Below are 15,489 nucleotides of genomic sequence, written 5' to 3'. Positions count from 1 at the left end.
AGCGTGGAGTCCAAGGCGGGGCTCCATCTCACAACCCTGAGATCATAACCTGAGCCAAAATCAAGAGTCAGACACTTAACTGACTGAGCCACACAGGTATCCCTAGGTTTTTGCTTTGGTAAGTCCTTTAAAACTTCTTTTGAATTATCCAAGAATTTAAATTTATTTATTACCTTGACATTAAGTCATTAGAATTTGAATTTGTCCTCTGCAAGTCAATATAAAAAGGTGTACTTCTAACTTAAATTGTAAAATATCAAGCCTTTTGGGGCACCTGGGTGGCTCAGTGGGTTAAAGCCTCTGCCTTTGGCTCAGGTCATGATCCTAGGGTCCTGGGATCGAGCCCCGCATAGGGCTCTCTGCTCAGCGGGGAGCCTGTTTCCCTTTCTCTCTCTCTCTGCCAACTGTGATCTCTGTCTGTCAAATAAATAAATAAAAATCTTAAAAAAAAATCAAGCGTTTTTCTGAAGTGATGAATGAAATCAAAGAATTCTATTGATCTGATTTTTTAAGATCTTGAAAAACCGGATACTGTCTTTTCTTTGGTGTTGTGCTATATACTAGAGATATGATAAGTCCTTTACCATTGTAGAATTTATACTCCATGTGGGAGAGAGCAAGAAACATGGGATCAGGTTTGTTGTTTTTTAACTGACTTTATCTTGTTCCTTAATCTTTGCACTGGCTTACATTGCTTCCACCAGAACCTTTCCCACCACTTAATTCTGGAACCTCATGCTATTAGGATTTAATAATTACTCTTAAATAGAATAATAAAATAGAAGATTAATATTTAGTTGATAGAATAACTACTCATTAGGTTTATGTGGATGCAATTTAGAATTTACAAAATTCTGAATTTCAACTCAAAGTTCAAGCACCTACAGACTTGGGGTTAGGAGCGGTTCAGAGCACTGAGATCATTAATACCCTTGGTACCTTCTTGCACTGCATTTCCTGTTCAGGAAGCTTTTGTCTTGAACAGAGAACTGAACTATTTATAACCGAGAAAGATTATTTTAAACAAATTCCAGTCCTCTTCAATTTCTTTTTTCACAGATAACTATAGAAATATAAGGATTCAGGGGGCTCCTGGGTGGCTCAGTGGGTTAAAGCCTCTGCTTTCGGCTCAGGTCATGATCTCAGGGTCCTGGGATCGAGCCCCGTATCGGGCTCTCTGCTCCTCGGAGAGCCTGCTTCCTCCTCCTCTCTCCCCGCCTGCCTCTTTTGCCTACTTGTAATCTCTGTCTGTCAAATAAATAAATAAAATCTTTAAAAAAAAGAAAGAAAAGAAAAGAAATATAAGGAGTCAGGACACTTTTTTTTTTATATTTCTTATTTGTCCATAACTTTTTTTTCTCCTAACTTTATTTTTTTATAATTTTTAAATTTTTTATTAACATATAATATATTATTAGCCCCAGGGGTACAGGTCTGTGAATCGCCAGGTTTACACACTTCACAGCACTCACCGTAGCACATACCTTCCCCAATGTCCATAACCCCACCACCCTCTCCTTACCCCCCTCCCCCCAGCCACCCTCAGTTTGTTTTGTGAGATTAAGAGTCTCTTATGGTTTGTCTCCCTCCAGATCTCATCTCGTTTCATTTATTCCTTTTCTACCCCCCAAACCCCCCACGTTGCCTCTCAACTTCCTCATATCAGGGTGTCCATGTCTTAATCATTAGTTCTCAGGAAATAGTGTGAAATGTGTGTGGGTAACTCTGAAGCTTGATATAAACCATCAAGAAGAGTTCCTTTAAGCACTAGCTCCAGCCTTTTTCTCTCATGAATTTAATGTCTTCCTCACATGCACAAATGACCCAACTTGCTTTCTTAGGTGATACTTAGATATATTTTCATTTGTTTTAACAGAAGCAGTGTTGGGGAGAAGGGGGTTATTATCTTTATCTTATCATATGTCCCTTATGGGAGGAGGCACACATTTGCCAAATAACAGAGCTGGGTTCTTTCATAGTCTTGTGATCAATAAAAGAGAGCGAAGCAACTGGCCATATGGATATTGAGTCTCTGACCCTGGTCTGATGAGCCCTGACTTCTGATTAATCAATTAAGCTTGTCACTTGCAAGTCTCCTCTTGCTCTCCTTTGACTCTGGGATTAAAATTCCACAGAATGGGAGTGGGTATTTACATCAATGTGTAGCTACTTTACGGATGTTCATATTTGTAGGGAAACCCAGTAAATAGGATTAAAGGATTTTATTGCTTTTTACTTTTTTTAAATCTTCTTTTTATTATGTTAGTCACCATACAGTACATCATTAGTTTTTGATGTTGTGTTCCATGATTCATGGCTTGCGTGATTTTTACTTCTTTCACATTTTTCCCATAAAGTAATTCTCCAGAGTTAATTTCCATAAAGTCATTGTGAATTTTTTTTTTAAAGATTTTTTTTTTAATTTATTTATTTGACAGAGAGAGATCACAAGTAGACAGAGAGGCAGGCAGAGAGAGAGAGAGAGAGAGAGAGGGAAGCAGGCTCCCTGCTGAGCAGAGAGCCCGATGCGGGACTCGATCTCAGGACCCTGAGATCATGACCTGAGCCGAAGGCAGCGGCTTAACCCACTGAGCCACCCAGGTGCCCCCATTGTGAATTTTTGAATCCAAGAATCCCCTGCGTACACAACCTTGATTTTACTTTTTCTGCCATGGTTATGTATCATCTTCAGAATATAAGTGCATTTAAATTTCAAGAGTAACAAATTATACACAGTCTCTGGAAAAGGCATTATTTTAGCAAGGCGTTTGGGGGGGTGAGGAAATTCTCACACTGGACCACAACTGTAGAGAAGAAGACCCAAGTGTGAGAACTGATGGAGAGAAAAAAGGGATTTACTGTTTGAAAAGTATTTTCAGCTGGTGCACTTGTAACTTGAAAAAGCCAAGTGTTTGAAAATGAGCTTTTTCTTCCCTCAAATACTATGAGCATTTGTCGTCTTGATTTCTAGAGTATAGTCATAATTCCTCCATAGATTTTTTTTATTTCAGGCTGTCCTAACAGTGACTGTATGTAAATTCAGAGTTATAGCCAGATGGTTGGACGAGGTGATCAAAAGCAAACCTGGTTTTGTACAAAAGTGAAAATTGCCCACAAGACTTTGTTTTTACCTTTAAAACAGCAGGACATTGTTTCATGAGACCTGCGAAGGAACTGATACATTAACTTTAATAGCTATGAGCTAAGTTAATTTTTTATACGCATGCAGAATCCTACCACGTAACGCCTATAATTTTCATAGAGGTAAAAATCAATCCCCTTTCTTACTTTTAGGAGATAGCTAGCGAAGGCTATTCTCTTCCCAAACCACTCTTCCTATTACCTCCTTTTTATAGGATTTACTTTGGGGTTCTGATCTTAATGCTGGCGGAACCAGACACCTGGGGAATCAGCTAAAAGCCTTCCCTATTTATCCTCTCTCCATTTCACTAGCGCCAAGCGGTTGTCTGACCCTGGTTTGAAATACAGTCAATTAAAGGGGGCGTTTTTCGGGTGATTGCTTTAGACCACCTAACTGTGACTGGTTCAAGAAAACGGGTGTCTAAGAGAAAATGCCCAGCCAAAGTTTCCATATTGACTTTGAGCCACACTTCAGGGAAAGGGGTGGGTTTTAAAGCGACTGTGTTTCTTTTCATGATTCCTTGTTAAAATGAGGATTCATGGGATGGGGCGCCTGGGTGGCTCAGTGGGTTGGGCCGCTGCCTTCGGCTCAGGTCATGATCTCAGGGTCCTGGGATCGAGTCCCACATCGGGCTCTCTGCTCAGCGAGAAGCCTGCTTCCCTCTCTCTCTCTCTCTGCCTGCCTCTCCGTCTACTTGTGATCTCTCTCTGTCAAATAAATAAATAAAAAATCTTTAAAAAAAAATGAGGATTCATGGGAAAGCCCTCTGGTGAGATAAACTCAATAGACAGAAAGGTAATAATTTATATCTTCGCAAGGAAAATCCTCCTGTCCCTAGAACTCAACTGTGTCTCTCTGTAGGGAGGTCCCCCTTGCCTGCAATTAGCAGTGGAGCGCTTCCCAACGTAGTCTGTGATCAGATTATCAGAGGTGTGTGCCTCTGCGGCGGCCGACAGCCAACTACCAATTTATAAATTGCTATGCGGGAGAAAAGAAAAGTTTTTAGTCGGGGAGATGGAAATGACAGAGAAATGCAGCTGCCGTAGTCCTGGGCAGCAACATCTCCCGGGCCCGTGTTCTCAGCTGGCAGCTCCCCAAGCCGTGGAGAGCCATATGCTCCCACTGGGATAATTGCTTTTTCTGCATGAGTCTCTTGTTGCTTTCCTCTGAGGACCCAGTGTGTTTAAACTCCTGGCTGAAGCCGTGTTGGTTTTTAAACGGTATTGTAAAGTGTACTGGCAAACAAATGAAATTAGATCATGTTCTCTTCTGTGCATACAGCCCAAGCAAATATCGGACGCCCGTGGAGAGATCCTCGTTGCCTCTTTTTCCTCTGTGTTCTACTGAACAGTTGAAAGACCTACACGTTACGGTTTTCCCCTTGTAATGTTACCCCTTTTAAATGGTCATTTGATTGCTTTCGATTGGTCGTTTTCGTAAATTTTTATAATGACTGTGTACTTACCCAGGCATCGTTAAGTTCCATGAGATGTTTTGTGCAAATGCCATGGACATTATTTACACTTTAAGTAGACGGTAGAACCGGAAATGGGCTTTGCGGAAGAATGGTGCCGAGTCAGTGGATGAGTGATATCCAGGTAAAAGAGTTTGGTGGTGCAATTAAAATCTGAATTAATTTTCTAAATAATCTATAGTAAAACAAAATATATGGTGAATACTACTCTGTAATCTATTTTTCTCAGTTTAGCCTATCTCTGGGGTATAGTCGCTCTCGTTGTGTCATGAGTCCGTATGAGCTAGGGATGAGTACAAGGTAAATTTACCTAACAGCCTTTGGATAAACAGCATGAAACCAGGTCATATCTAATCAAGAGTCTTGAGTGGGAAATATTTCAAACAATGCCTTTTTTTTCTTCTTTCTCCCTCCCTCCCTCTCTCTCTCTCTCTCACTAAGGTCTCTATGAACCGAAATGATAAAAGAATAAGGAAAGGTGAACATTTTTCAGAAAACGAATTGAGCGAAAGTCACCTTTATGAAAAGTAGGAAGAGGAAATAAACTGCGTTAGCCAGGAAGAACTGGGATTTGGCCAGTCCTGTTTATTTAAAATAAAACATATGATTGAGACTTAAACATGAAATCGTGTTGTCAGGGATACCTGATATTTAAAAAAGCATTATTTTTGTGTGACAAGAGTAGTCCAAATAAGCAGAATAAATAAAAATTGTCCTGAAATGTGTTTATATACTAAGAAAAGTGTTTATGGTGACTAGAGTAATAGAAACAAATTGTTTTAGGTCAATGATTTTTGATAGTGGAAATTTGTCAAAAATTTAAAATTGATTCTGATTACTAACTACATTAAGTTTAGATTCCAAAGAGTGAAACAAGAACCCAATCATTAATATGTATATTCAGAAATATAAATACCTATATTTGATATTAAAGCAGAATTAGTAAAAACATGAAATGATTTAATTCTAAACATGACTTTTTATTAGCGAATCTTTTCGAACTACTTAAAGATATAAGAAATATTGCCACATAAGAAACACAGTAATTTCTTTGATACTGTGTAAGATCTGGGTACATAAATTATCTTTTACTTGGTTGTAATTTTTTTTTTAGATTGCTATGAGACATGTATTTTATCCAGTCCTTTGTCTATCATTTGTACTTTTAATTCCACGACCACCAGTCGTTTTGCTTAATTTTGAATGCGGTAAAGCATGGTTGTGTTTGAAAGATGCTATTGTAGTGTATCTTGTAGAAAACACAGATGCGTTAATCTGAATTGTTTGCAGTAAAGTAAAAAAAAAGTGATACTACTTTGGCAGCCAGATGGGAAAGTAGTGGCTATTATTTTAATTCCCCCTTCTCCGCTCCCTGTTCAAGCAAGACATCTTTTTGGTTTGTTTTTGTTGTCGTTGTTGTTGAATTAATGTTAAATTTGAAAAAAAACTAAAAGCCATTGTCGTGACGCTTCTTTACATGTCTCTGTTGAAAGGAGTCCGTAGGGACCGTCCAAAACCGCCCTGTAGTTTCTTTCACTAAGGAGAATGTCTGGGGGCCATGGCTGGCCATCTGGGGTACCTGCATCTCATTGTCATTAAGAAGTCTTAAACCCATGCAACGTACTTCTCCTCCAGTTCACCACAGCTTGGCATCCGTGCTGTCGGTCAGAGATCCAGGCAGAACTGACAACATTGCTGGGAGTAGATATTCTACCCAGAGAGAGTTAGTAGTAAATTGTCTAAGGATGATATATGCTAGACTAGACTGTAATTCAAAATCTCTCCTCTTATTTACTTTGCAAAAATAGTATGAGAACAGTGGTAAAGAATCAAGTTTTTCAGAAAAAAATAATTTCTAAGCCCAGGTGCTTTAAAAATATCACTCTTCATGTTAACCCTGCTTATCAAGCCTTCACCACTGTAAATGAATATTTCTGAGCCTTTAAATCTTTTTGAAAATTGTAAAAATTCGGTAGCCCCATTTCTCACTGGTATAATAACACCTATGTATGTCTGATCGGTATTACTTGAACATATTTCTCCTTTAGCTTTCTAAATCGTTACTCTCTTAATCTGTTGTTATAATATAGCTTAAAAGTAGTATTTCTAGTAAAGAACACAGATTTTAAATGCAAAATCTATTAAAGGAAATGAGATAAATTGTATGACAGTTTGGTGGCTAGCAATTTGAAATCATCTTTGAAGCCCTTAATATGATTAGTGGTTTCATTTTTGGTCTGCTGAATTCAAGTCACATTAAGTTAATGTAATTAAAAGCAGAAAAGATTTTGTATAGCCAAACTAGTTAATTAGCCCCAGTTGGGTTAGTATGTTAACCTAGAGGTGTATGGCTAATGTTGTGAGGGTGATGCCTGGGGGAAAAAAAAATTCCTGTGTAACAGATATTGCAAATCATCTGACTTCCTTTAGGGTAGAAAATGAAGACATACCAAGGAGTTCATTTTAAGTTCATCTTTATTTCTGATTCTAAGTACTGATTGCAGGGTAGGCTATATACTTCATGGAATAACCAGACAAAAAGCTTACATAATTTACTTTTTTAAAGAAAACATACTTCTATGTGTACGAAGATAATCAGTTTTTCTTCTTGTATTCTGGAAATAAGAATTGTAATTGAGAATCTAATTCTGATTTTTTTCATGCTTGCCAGAAATATAAAATGATTCTGTTTTTGGTTAGAAAGCCATACCTTACACCTGATTTTTCTATATTATCTTTGTATTTAGTAAACAGTCTAGTAAAGAGGAAAACATTCTAGAAAGGGATTTTCAACAGCTTCAGAGAAATCTTTAAATACCAGGAGAGAAGACATTTTACCCCTGAGGAAAATGACCATGTATTCTTTTTAAAAGGGAAAAATGCTAGTTTATAAGAATCCTGTGTATCAAATACATTGATATGTTCAATACCTTAATGTCTCTGAAACACTTTTAAAAAAAAATTTCAGAGGCCGATATTTAAAACTTTACAATTCTTTGCCACTTTCTTCTTCTTCTTCTTCTTTTTTTTTTTTCCCCTCTTCTGTCTCCTTCCCCAAAAAGAGCAAGTCCACTGGGAGACCTTTGTTTGTTTTGTTTTTATCAAGTATGTAGATAGCTGAGGCCCCCCTTTAAGCACTGTCTAGAGCTTATGGAAATGTGGGTTTCTAATGTGGTTAGTACCGTGGTCTGGTAAGGTATATGGTAATGAGGAAGGAGGACCCCTGCCTCAGATTTTTGACATAGGCTGGATGCCAGCATATTGTCTGAAAGCTTAACTCATTCAGCTTCTCCACCACCGGGATTATGTTAACTGAAGAAGTGTTGCCTCAGTGCCCTGTTTAACACTGTGTCTGTTCATTATACAAACTCCTTTCTGATAGGTTTACAATTTGGCTGTCAGATCCAGTTGCAGGAGGAGACCTGCCAAGACATATTTCTGAGCTTGTTTTAAATGTGGCTATTTTCACATTTATAGTGTTTTGTATGTGTTAGACATATTTTTCCTTTCTGTGGTAGAGAGGAAATGTCAATTTTTGGTTTACAAAGGGGCACGAAGATTTAGAATGTATAAAGTCACCCTCTACAGTCAATATTATTATACGACTCTACATAAAATGGTGACGATTAATGACAGGTCCTGCTTGAGAGCTGGTATGTTCTCTTTGGTCGGGGTTATAGTGCTGTGTTTTCCCTGTTCTTTTGTTTATTGAAAAAAAACAGGCTCCCATGTAGTCCATGATTGTGACCATAGAGAATAAAATGATGGCTTTTGCTTAACTCGGTTTCCATTCAGTCATTGACATAATGCCACAATCAACTTGCATTTATACATATAGAAGTCTACCATTTCCATCCATCCTTCCTTTCTTTCTTTCTTTCTTTCTTTCTTTCTTTCTTTCTTTCTTTCTTTCTTTCTTTCTTTCGGTATTTCTCTATCTGCTACACTTTGTTGTTTCTTCCTTCCCCTTTGTCAGTTTCAGTCTCTGACATCTCTAAGGAGATCAGTTTCCTCCAGGTTTGGTGAGACTTGTTTAGTTTTCCATTTAAGTTGTCATGTCTGCTTGGAGACCCTTAACTGTTATTGCCAGTGAGTACAGAATGGAATGCAGTATTTTAGAATGAAATTTTCTTACTAACAGGGTAGAAGGTGTATGTCGGGGGTGGGGGGTGGTATTTATACTAATCTCAGAAGTTGCAGCACTGATTTCTGAAATAGAATAAATACTTATTATTTTGTCTAATTTTAACTCCTCTTTCCTATTCTTTTAATCCAGCATTTATCCTTAGGCCTGAGCCAGGCCTTTAGGCAAAATTTCTCAACCTCGGCACTATTGACATTTTGGGTGTGATAATCCCTTTTTTGGTGGAGGACTCCAGTGTGCACTGTAGGCTGTTTCAAAGCCTCCCTGGCCTCTGCCCCCCAGCAGTTAGTAACACACCTGCTCCCCCACAATGGTGACAACCACAAATATCTTAAGACATTGCCATATATTTCCTGGGAGAGGATAGGTGATTGCCCTCGTAAAGAATCACTGTTTTGGAGGAAATAAGAATGTATTTGGCCTGAGAATTACTTGTTTCTCAGGCTTTCCTACGTTCATGCAAATAAACCTTTTACCGACAAAAGCAATAGAAGATGTGTAACTAGTTCATTTTAATAAAAAGCTTCTGGACGTGGCCTTGCAAAGGAAGATCGGTTTTGATTAGGCAAATGGGTCCCTTTAATCATTAAATCCATAAGCATAGTTTATAATTATGATGAACAGACATTTTTCTAAGTACTCTACATGATTTAGTTCATGTAACTCCCTATATCCTTGGAGACGTGTGTTAAGAGAATCCCCATTTTAGAGATGAGAAACAGAGGTACCGAGGCGTGATCACCTTGCCTGACCCCCCATGTATATACGAAGACGTGGTGATTCCAGGGCCCATGCTCACTTGGCTTTCCAATGTGAATGTACAATTTGAAAGACTATCTGGGATTTAGAAATCTTCTTTCTCTCTCTCTTTTTTAAGTTTGTGTCGGTATTTTCGTGTTGAGTTTGGTTCCGACCAGATAATGCTGGTAAAGAACACCTTGAGCAGGGAGGAAAAAAGTGCAATTTAGTTGACTTCAAGCAGCCATTGATGATTAATATCTCTTGCTGTTATTCAAGAAAAAATGCATTTTCCAAAAAATGCCTTATAAGGTTAATATTTTTATTTTTAGGCCTCAATTCATTTTAGTTTTTTTTCATTGATACAGAAATTATATATAAATGAACAGGTGTGACAAATGTATGCTTTTAGTTATATTAAGTTTCTAATGGAGAAGGCTTCTTGAGATAGGGGATCATTTAAAAACTTCTCTTGTAGAAATAAATGTCCTCGTGAGCCATACAACTGGTGTTTACTTACAAAGGACAAGAAAATATTTTGTAAAATGCCTGGTGGGTTATTTTTAATTTGAACAGTAAATATGGTTTAGCAAAGCATTCTGTAGATTAAAATCTTAGAGAGAAGGAAGGCTTTTCTCTGTATATTTAGTAGCAATACATAGCTACGTGTCACCAAAGCGTAAGTCTCCTGGCAGATGGGTTTAGAAGTCTTTTCAAGATTGAGCCAAGTGTGAATACAGTTGACTCTTAAGTATCATAGAGGTTAGGGGTACCCACCCCCTGCACAGTCAAAAATCTATGTATAACTTTCGATTCCCCCCAGACTTAACCGGTAGCCTGCTATTGACTGGGTGCCTTACCCATAACAGGAACATAACATTGTATATATTATATGTATTCTCTACTGTATTCTTAGGATAATGTAAGCTAGAGAAAAGAAAATGTGATTAAGAAAACCATAAAGAAGAGAAAATGCATTTACAATACTGTACGGTGTTTATTAAAAAAATCCACCTGTGAGTGGACTTGCGCAGCTCACACCTGTCTGTTCAAGGTCAAGGGCATAGCTAGAGTTCTAGGAATAGGCTGTGAACCACACATGCTTCAGTATTTGATGGCTTTCTTTGAATTTGTCGTTCACCTTAGTTATTGCTTCCTCCCATTCAGCACAACATTGGAATCCCATCCTCTCTGAGAGTCCCCCGGCAGCCCCTTCATAACTCACGTTAACAAAATTTCCCTTCAACCCAATATAAGGATCCTTTCAAAATGTAACAGTGTTGGGCTGCAATATATAAAGCTAATTGGTGCCCCATGTGTGCATCGGTGAGTTGATTTAAAACTCTACATTCCCAAGTATTTAAGATTTGTAAAAGTAAATTAGTACTATGTTATCCTGAAGCTGTAAAAATGTCCGTACGGTTGAAAATTATTTATGCTTTATCATTCTCTGACTCTCATTTTTCTCCACATTTGAATGTATCTTAAAATTATTCACAAAGCCTTGTATTTTATTATGGATATGACTCACTGACTTTTAAAGCACAAAGAATACTTACAGGATTTGTTGACTCCCTCTTATTTTGCTATAGCTTTTACTCATGAATGTACAATCCCTTCCGCAATGAAGTGACCACCTACGTGTGCAGGAACATTTAAAGTTAGATTGTAAGGCAGAGGAGGAGGCTCAATGCCTTGTCCAAAATTAAAGATCTAATAGTGGAACATCATCTGGGACCACATCTCAGATCGTTTAACTTTCGTATCAGGAATAGAACTTGTCACCTTCATTTTTTCAGGAATGATTTTATTTCCTCAAGATTTTAGAAATTTTTATGGGAGGTGTTTCAAAATAAGTACATGACAAAAGGCGATACCAGGTCTTAATGGTCTGGATCTTGATAGGATTCTCGAATTTTCTGAACCTCAAGAAGTCAAGCTTATTAAACTCAAGTTTAATAAGTTTAATGCTGTGGGCTGTATGTTTCTTGTCATTTGCACATCTCGTGTAGCCAAAGACCTCTATCTTGGCTAAAATCTGTTCCCACTTGCTAAGTGACATTGGGTGAGTCACTTTCCTTTCACACATTTCTTTACTATTTTCTAGATACTATGACAGGTCTTAGGGCTAAACGATAATTGAGATATGCTTCCCTGCCTCAGAGGTCACAGTCAGGGAGGAATGCTGACACTGAACACAAAATTAAAACATACTGTGATGATGGGCAGAGAGGAGCTTTTTGGGCAAGGAGACTATGCTTAGCTGAGCTGGTGGCTCCTTAAGTGAAAAATGAAGTTAGTAGAACCTTGCCCTAACAGCCTCACAGCAGTGTTATAATAAAGACCAAAATTTAAATGATATATTCACACAAAAGCCACTTTATGAAACATCAAATAGTTAGCTCCGTGAACCAGGAGCCTGAAGGTTGGGTGGACATTTGAATTAAGACTTCCATTTGAGACTTTCTAACGGGATAACTGCACACGTGAGAAAAGATGCTGATTTAGAAGAGGGAAAAATGAAATATCTTCAACATCTATCAGTAGGGGAATAGTCTGGTAAAGTATGATGAATCTATAGAATGAGAACTATGTATAATGGAGTACTGTTAAGTCGCTGAGGAGTCACTGGGAGTTGCTGGGGAGGATGGGTCTATAATGTCTTCAACATTTAAAATGTAAAAATATTCTCAACATACTATGGAGTTGAAAATGCCTATAGAAGAGCGTAGATCACATTATTCTACATTAGAAAAGTGTGTGTGAGTAGAGGTAGAGGTGAATCTGTACCTATGTCTATCTATATTATGTGTGTGAGAGAGAGAGAGAAAAAAAAAAGAAGACTACCAAGTATTGGCATTCGTTAACTTTTGGAAGATTTGTTTGTTTTTGTGTGACATTTGCTTCTTTGTGTTATTCTGTGTGAAATTTAAATAAGTATATATGAAAAACATATATACATATAAAACATATCTTATAACTCCCTATAAACCTTTATAGAAATGGTTCTATATTTTATGAATATAAAATATATTTTGGCTAAATTTTATGTATAAAAACAGTTTGTATTCAACAAAAATCATTTACGTGACTACTGTGTGGAGGCATTATTCTAGGTATGAGAAATAGAGTCATAAGCAATATGGAGAAAAGTCCCTGTGTGGTTTTTGTAATGGTACCTAGAGAATCATGATTATTGTTTTAATAAAATGACTGAAAATTATTAAGTTCTAAAAGTTACAGAAATAAAAACTGCACAGTTCTTATTTAGTTTGTCCTAACACATAAAGACTTGGATGCAGTGTCTAGTTTGGGTGTCTGGATTGAAACTAAGCAGTTACAGCTCTCCAAAACAGTTACTTTATAAAGTAGGGCTTTCAATAAACTCCAAGTTTATGATGAAAAAAAATTTCCATTTGGATAGTTCTTTCCTGCCTGCCTTTGCTTTGCTTTTTCTCTCTCTTCCCTCCTTCCCTTTCCCTTGCACTTTCTCTCTCTCCCTCCCTCTCTCTCTCTCTCTCTCTTTCATCATTACACTATACAGAATAACTATGAGGTTAAGGTCAAAACCTACATGAAACATTCTAGAAGTTATCCTTGACAAAAACATTCCAAGGTTCAGAGCATTGTCAATGTTCCTGGGGAACTGAACCCAACTCTCCACCAAAAGCCTATTAAATTAAGTAAAGATAGTTCATTTCCACAAACTAATCTTAATTCATGGTTAACCTCAGCCTATTTATTGTACTGGAAGTCTGCTTACATTTGTAATTAATTCTTCTTCAAATAATTCAATGTTCAAGAGTGTGTCCAAATGACTTTCAAAATGATTTACTGGGAACTGTTCAGTCTCTGCCTCCTAAGTCCCCAGGAAACTACTTGGGCAGCAGCAATGCCTTTTTTTTTTTTTTTTTTTTTAAAAGACCATGTCAGTTTCTGCACGGTTTGGGATCTTTAACGATATATTCCTTTAAAGCAAACCTGATAAATTAAGTAATTAGGGACATTTTTTCCCACGTCTTCTAGTACCAGAATATGCTTCCTTGAAATCATTTAAAGCTAATCTGAATTTACATGTTAAATATACTCATATGGTATTAAGAATTTCCTTTTTTTTTTCCCTGCTTGCTAACCAAATTATTCATGCACTTGTTTGGTTTTCATTTAACTAAATAATAGGAAAGAACTTGGCCAGTATAGAAATAGAAATTTCTAGTTGTTCCGAATGTAATAACTGTATAGGAAAATGTAGGTAAGTAAAAGAGTTTGGCCCCTTTTATATGGTATATATGGTACAAATTCTGTCTAAAGTTACTACCTATAAATATAGCAAATACTGCATATCAGCTTTTTGATATAATTATGTTTTGTTCTTTGTTTGGAAAGTAGACTTCACTTAGGAAGACTTCTGTTGTGTCAACATGGCTAAAGCAATTTTAATAGTATTCCTGTAAAACTTTTTTTTAAGATACGAGGTGGAAAGCTCATGATTACTTACACCCGCAAAAGTGATGCTGGCAAATACGTTTGTGTTGGTACCAACATGGTTGGGGAACGTGAGAGTGAAGTAGCAGAGCTAACTGTTCTGGGTAAGTGAAATTTTATCCAGTCCACTCACTGTAAAGTAGATCTCCTATCATTTTTCAGTTTCTTTAGAGCAGGGAGAAAGAAGTCACTTTTTAGATAGTAAATGGGTAAATTTACAGGCTGGGAGAGGAGACAAGGAATTAGTCAAGTAGCCCAAGCTAAAGTAGCCAGGACATGGGAAAAAAACTAGGAGAAAACTCAAAACCTAGGGAGGGGTTTCTAGAGGAAGGGAACCAGGTGAAATAATTTTCTAAATAATATTTGAAATCATAAATGTCTTTATGAACATCTCAAATGGTTTTTAGTCTTTCATTTTTATTTGTTCTTGAGATAGCTTTTTCTCATTTTAGAGAGACCATCGTTTGTGAAGAGACCTAGTAATTTGGCCGTAACAGTAGATGACAGTGCAGAATTTAAATGTGAGGCCCGAGGTGACCCTGTGCCTACGGTACGATGGAGAAAAGACGATGGAGAACTGCCCAAATCCAGGTACAAATCAGAATATGATGATATGATTCATCTGCTCGGAATTTCTACTGTTCTCATTGGACCCCCGCTTGTATACGTGTCGTTAGACTAGTCTATTCTAGACTTTTTGATCAGGGGCCAGATGCAATATTAGTGATAATTAGAATCAGGAGGAGGTTATCATGCTTTCTCTGAGAGTTTCACATAAGAACTGTGGATTCATGACCTTGGCTTGCCCAGGGAACACTTGTCGAATGTGATAGTCCTTCAACAGGTTTTTCTTCTGTCCAACTAGAGCACAATTAATAGCCATTTCTTTTATGGCAGTGGGTAAGAAAGGGAAGGGAGGTCTAGCAGTAAAGATATAGGTATGACCCAATTAAAAAGCAGGTTTCTATTTCCTTAGCTACCAAATCACCAGGGAAGGGCAGGAGAAGTCAGAGTTTCTTGCTATCTGTCAAGACTTTAAATTGGTTAAGAGCAGAACTACACTTGCAGCCTCAGGGAACGAGACAGTGAAATGAAGCTTTCAAGTGTCATCGTTAAGTTGTCTTTCCATTCATTCAGCAAACATGTGTTGAGCCCTTGCTAGGTTTCGGGGTTACAGTGTCTTAGACATCATTTCTGCTCTCAAGGAGCTCCCAAAAGATTTGTGTGGATAGATACAGAATAACATGGCAAACCCTTTGTCACGTAGATGGAAACCTAGGGGAGTAGGAAATCAGGAGAGAGTTCTCACAGGAAAGTGACATGTAAACAATGCCCTGAAAAATAAGTACAAATTTGAAAAGCAAGAAAGAAGAGAAGAGTATTCCAGGAAACGAGACATTATAACATAGACACAAATCTGAGAAAGAATGTCACATGCTTTGAGTGGTGGGAAGTTTAGCATGGGTAGCTCAAAGGGCATGTAGCAAGAAGTTCTGTCAGATTGGA

At 37.5% G+C, this 15,489-nt stretch overlaps 1 protein-coding gene across 6 annotated transcripts in view; it reads left to right on the top strand.

The window, feature by feature from the left end:
• Positions 1 to 15,489, top strand: part of ROBO1 (roundabout guidance receptor 1) — a 1,187,644-nt gene that overhangs the window by 1,058,801 nt on the left and 113,354 nt on the right. For all 6 annotated transcript variants that reach the window (XM_047722064.1, XM_047722068.1, XM_047722063.1 and 3 more), the window contains 2 exons: positions 13,967 to 14,087; positions 14,436 to 14,574. In XM_047722064.1, the coding sequence (XP_047578020.1) occupies positions 13,967 to 14,087; positions 14,436 to 14,574 (260 nt within the window). The remainder of the gene's footprint in view (positions 1 to 13,966; positions 14,088 to 14,435; positions 14,575 to 15,489) is intronic.

Source organism: Lutra lutra, chromosome 1 (genome assembly GCF_902655055.1).
Source record: "Lutra lutra chromosome 1, mLutLut1.2, whole genome shotgun sequence".
NCBI classification, from domain to species: Eukaryota; Metazoa; Chordata; class Mammalia; order Carnivora; family Mustelidae; genus Lutra; species Lutra lutra.
Note: the sequence above shows the minus strand (reverse complement) of the source record. Positions and strands in the feature narration are given on the sequence as shown.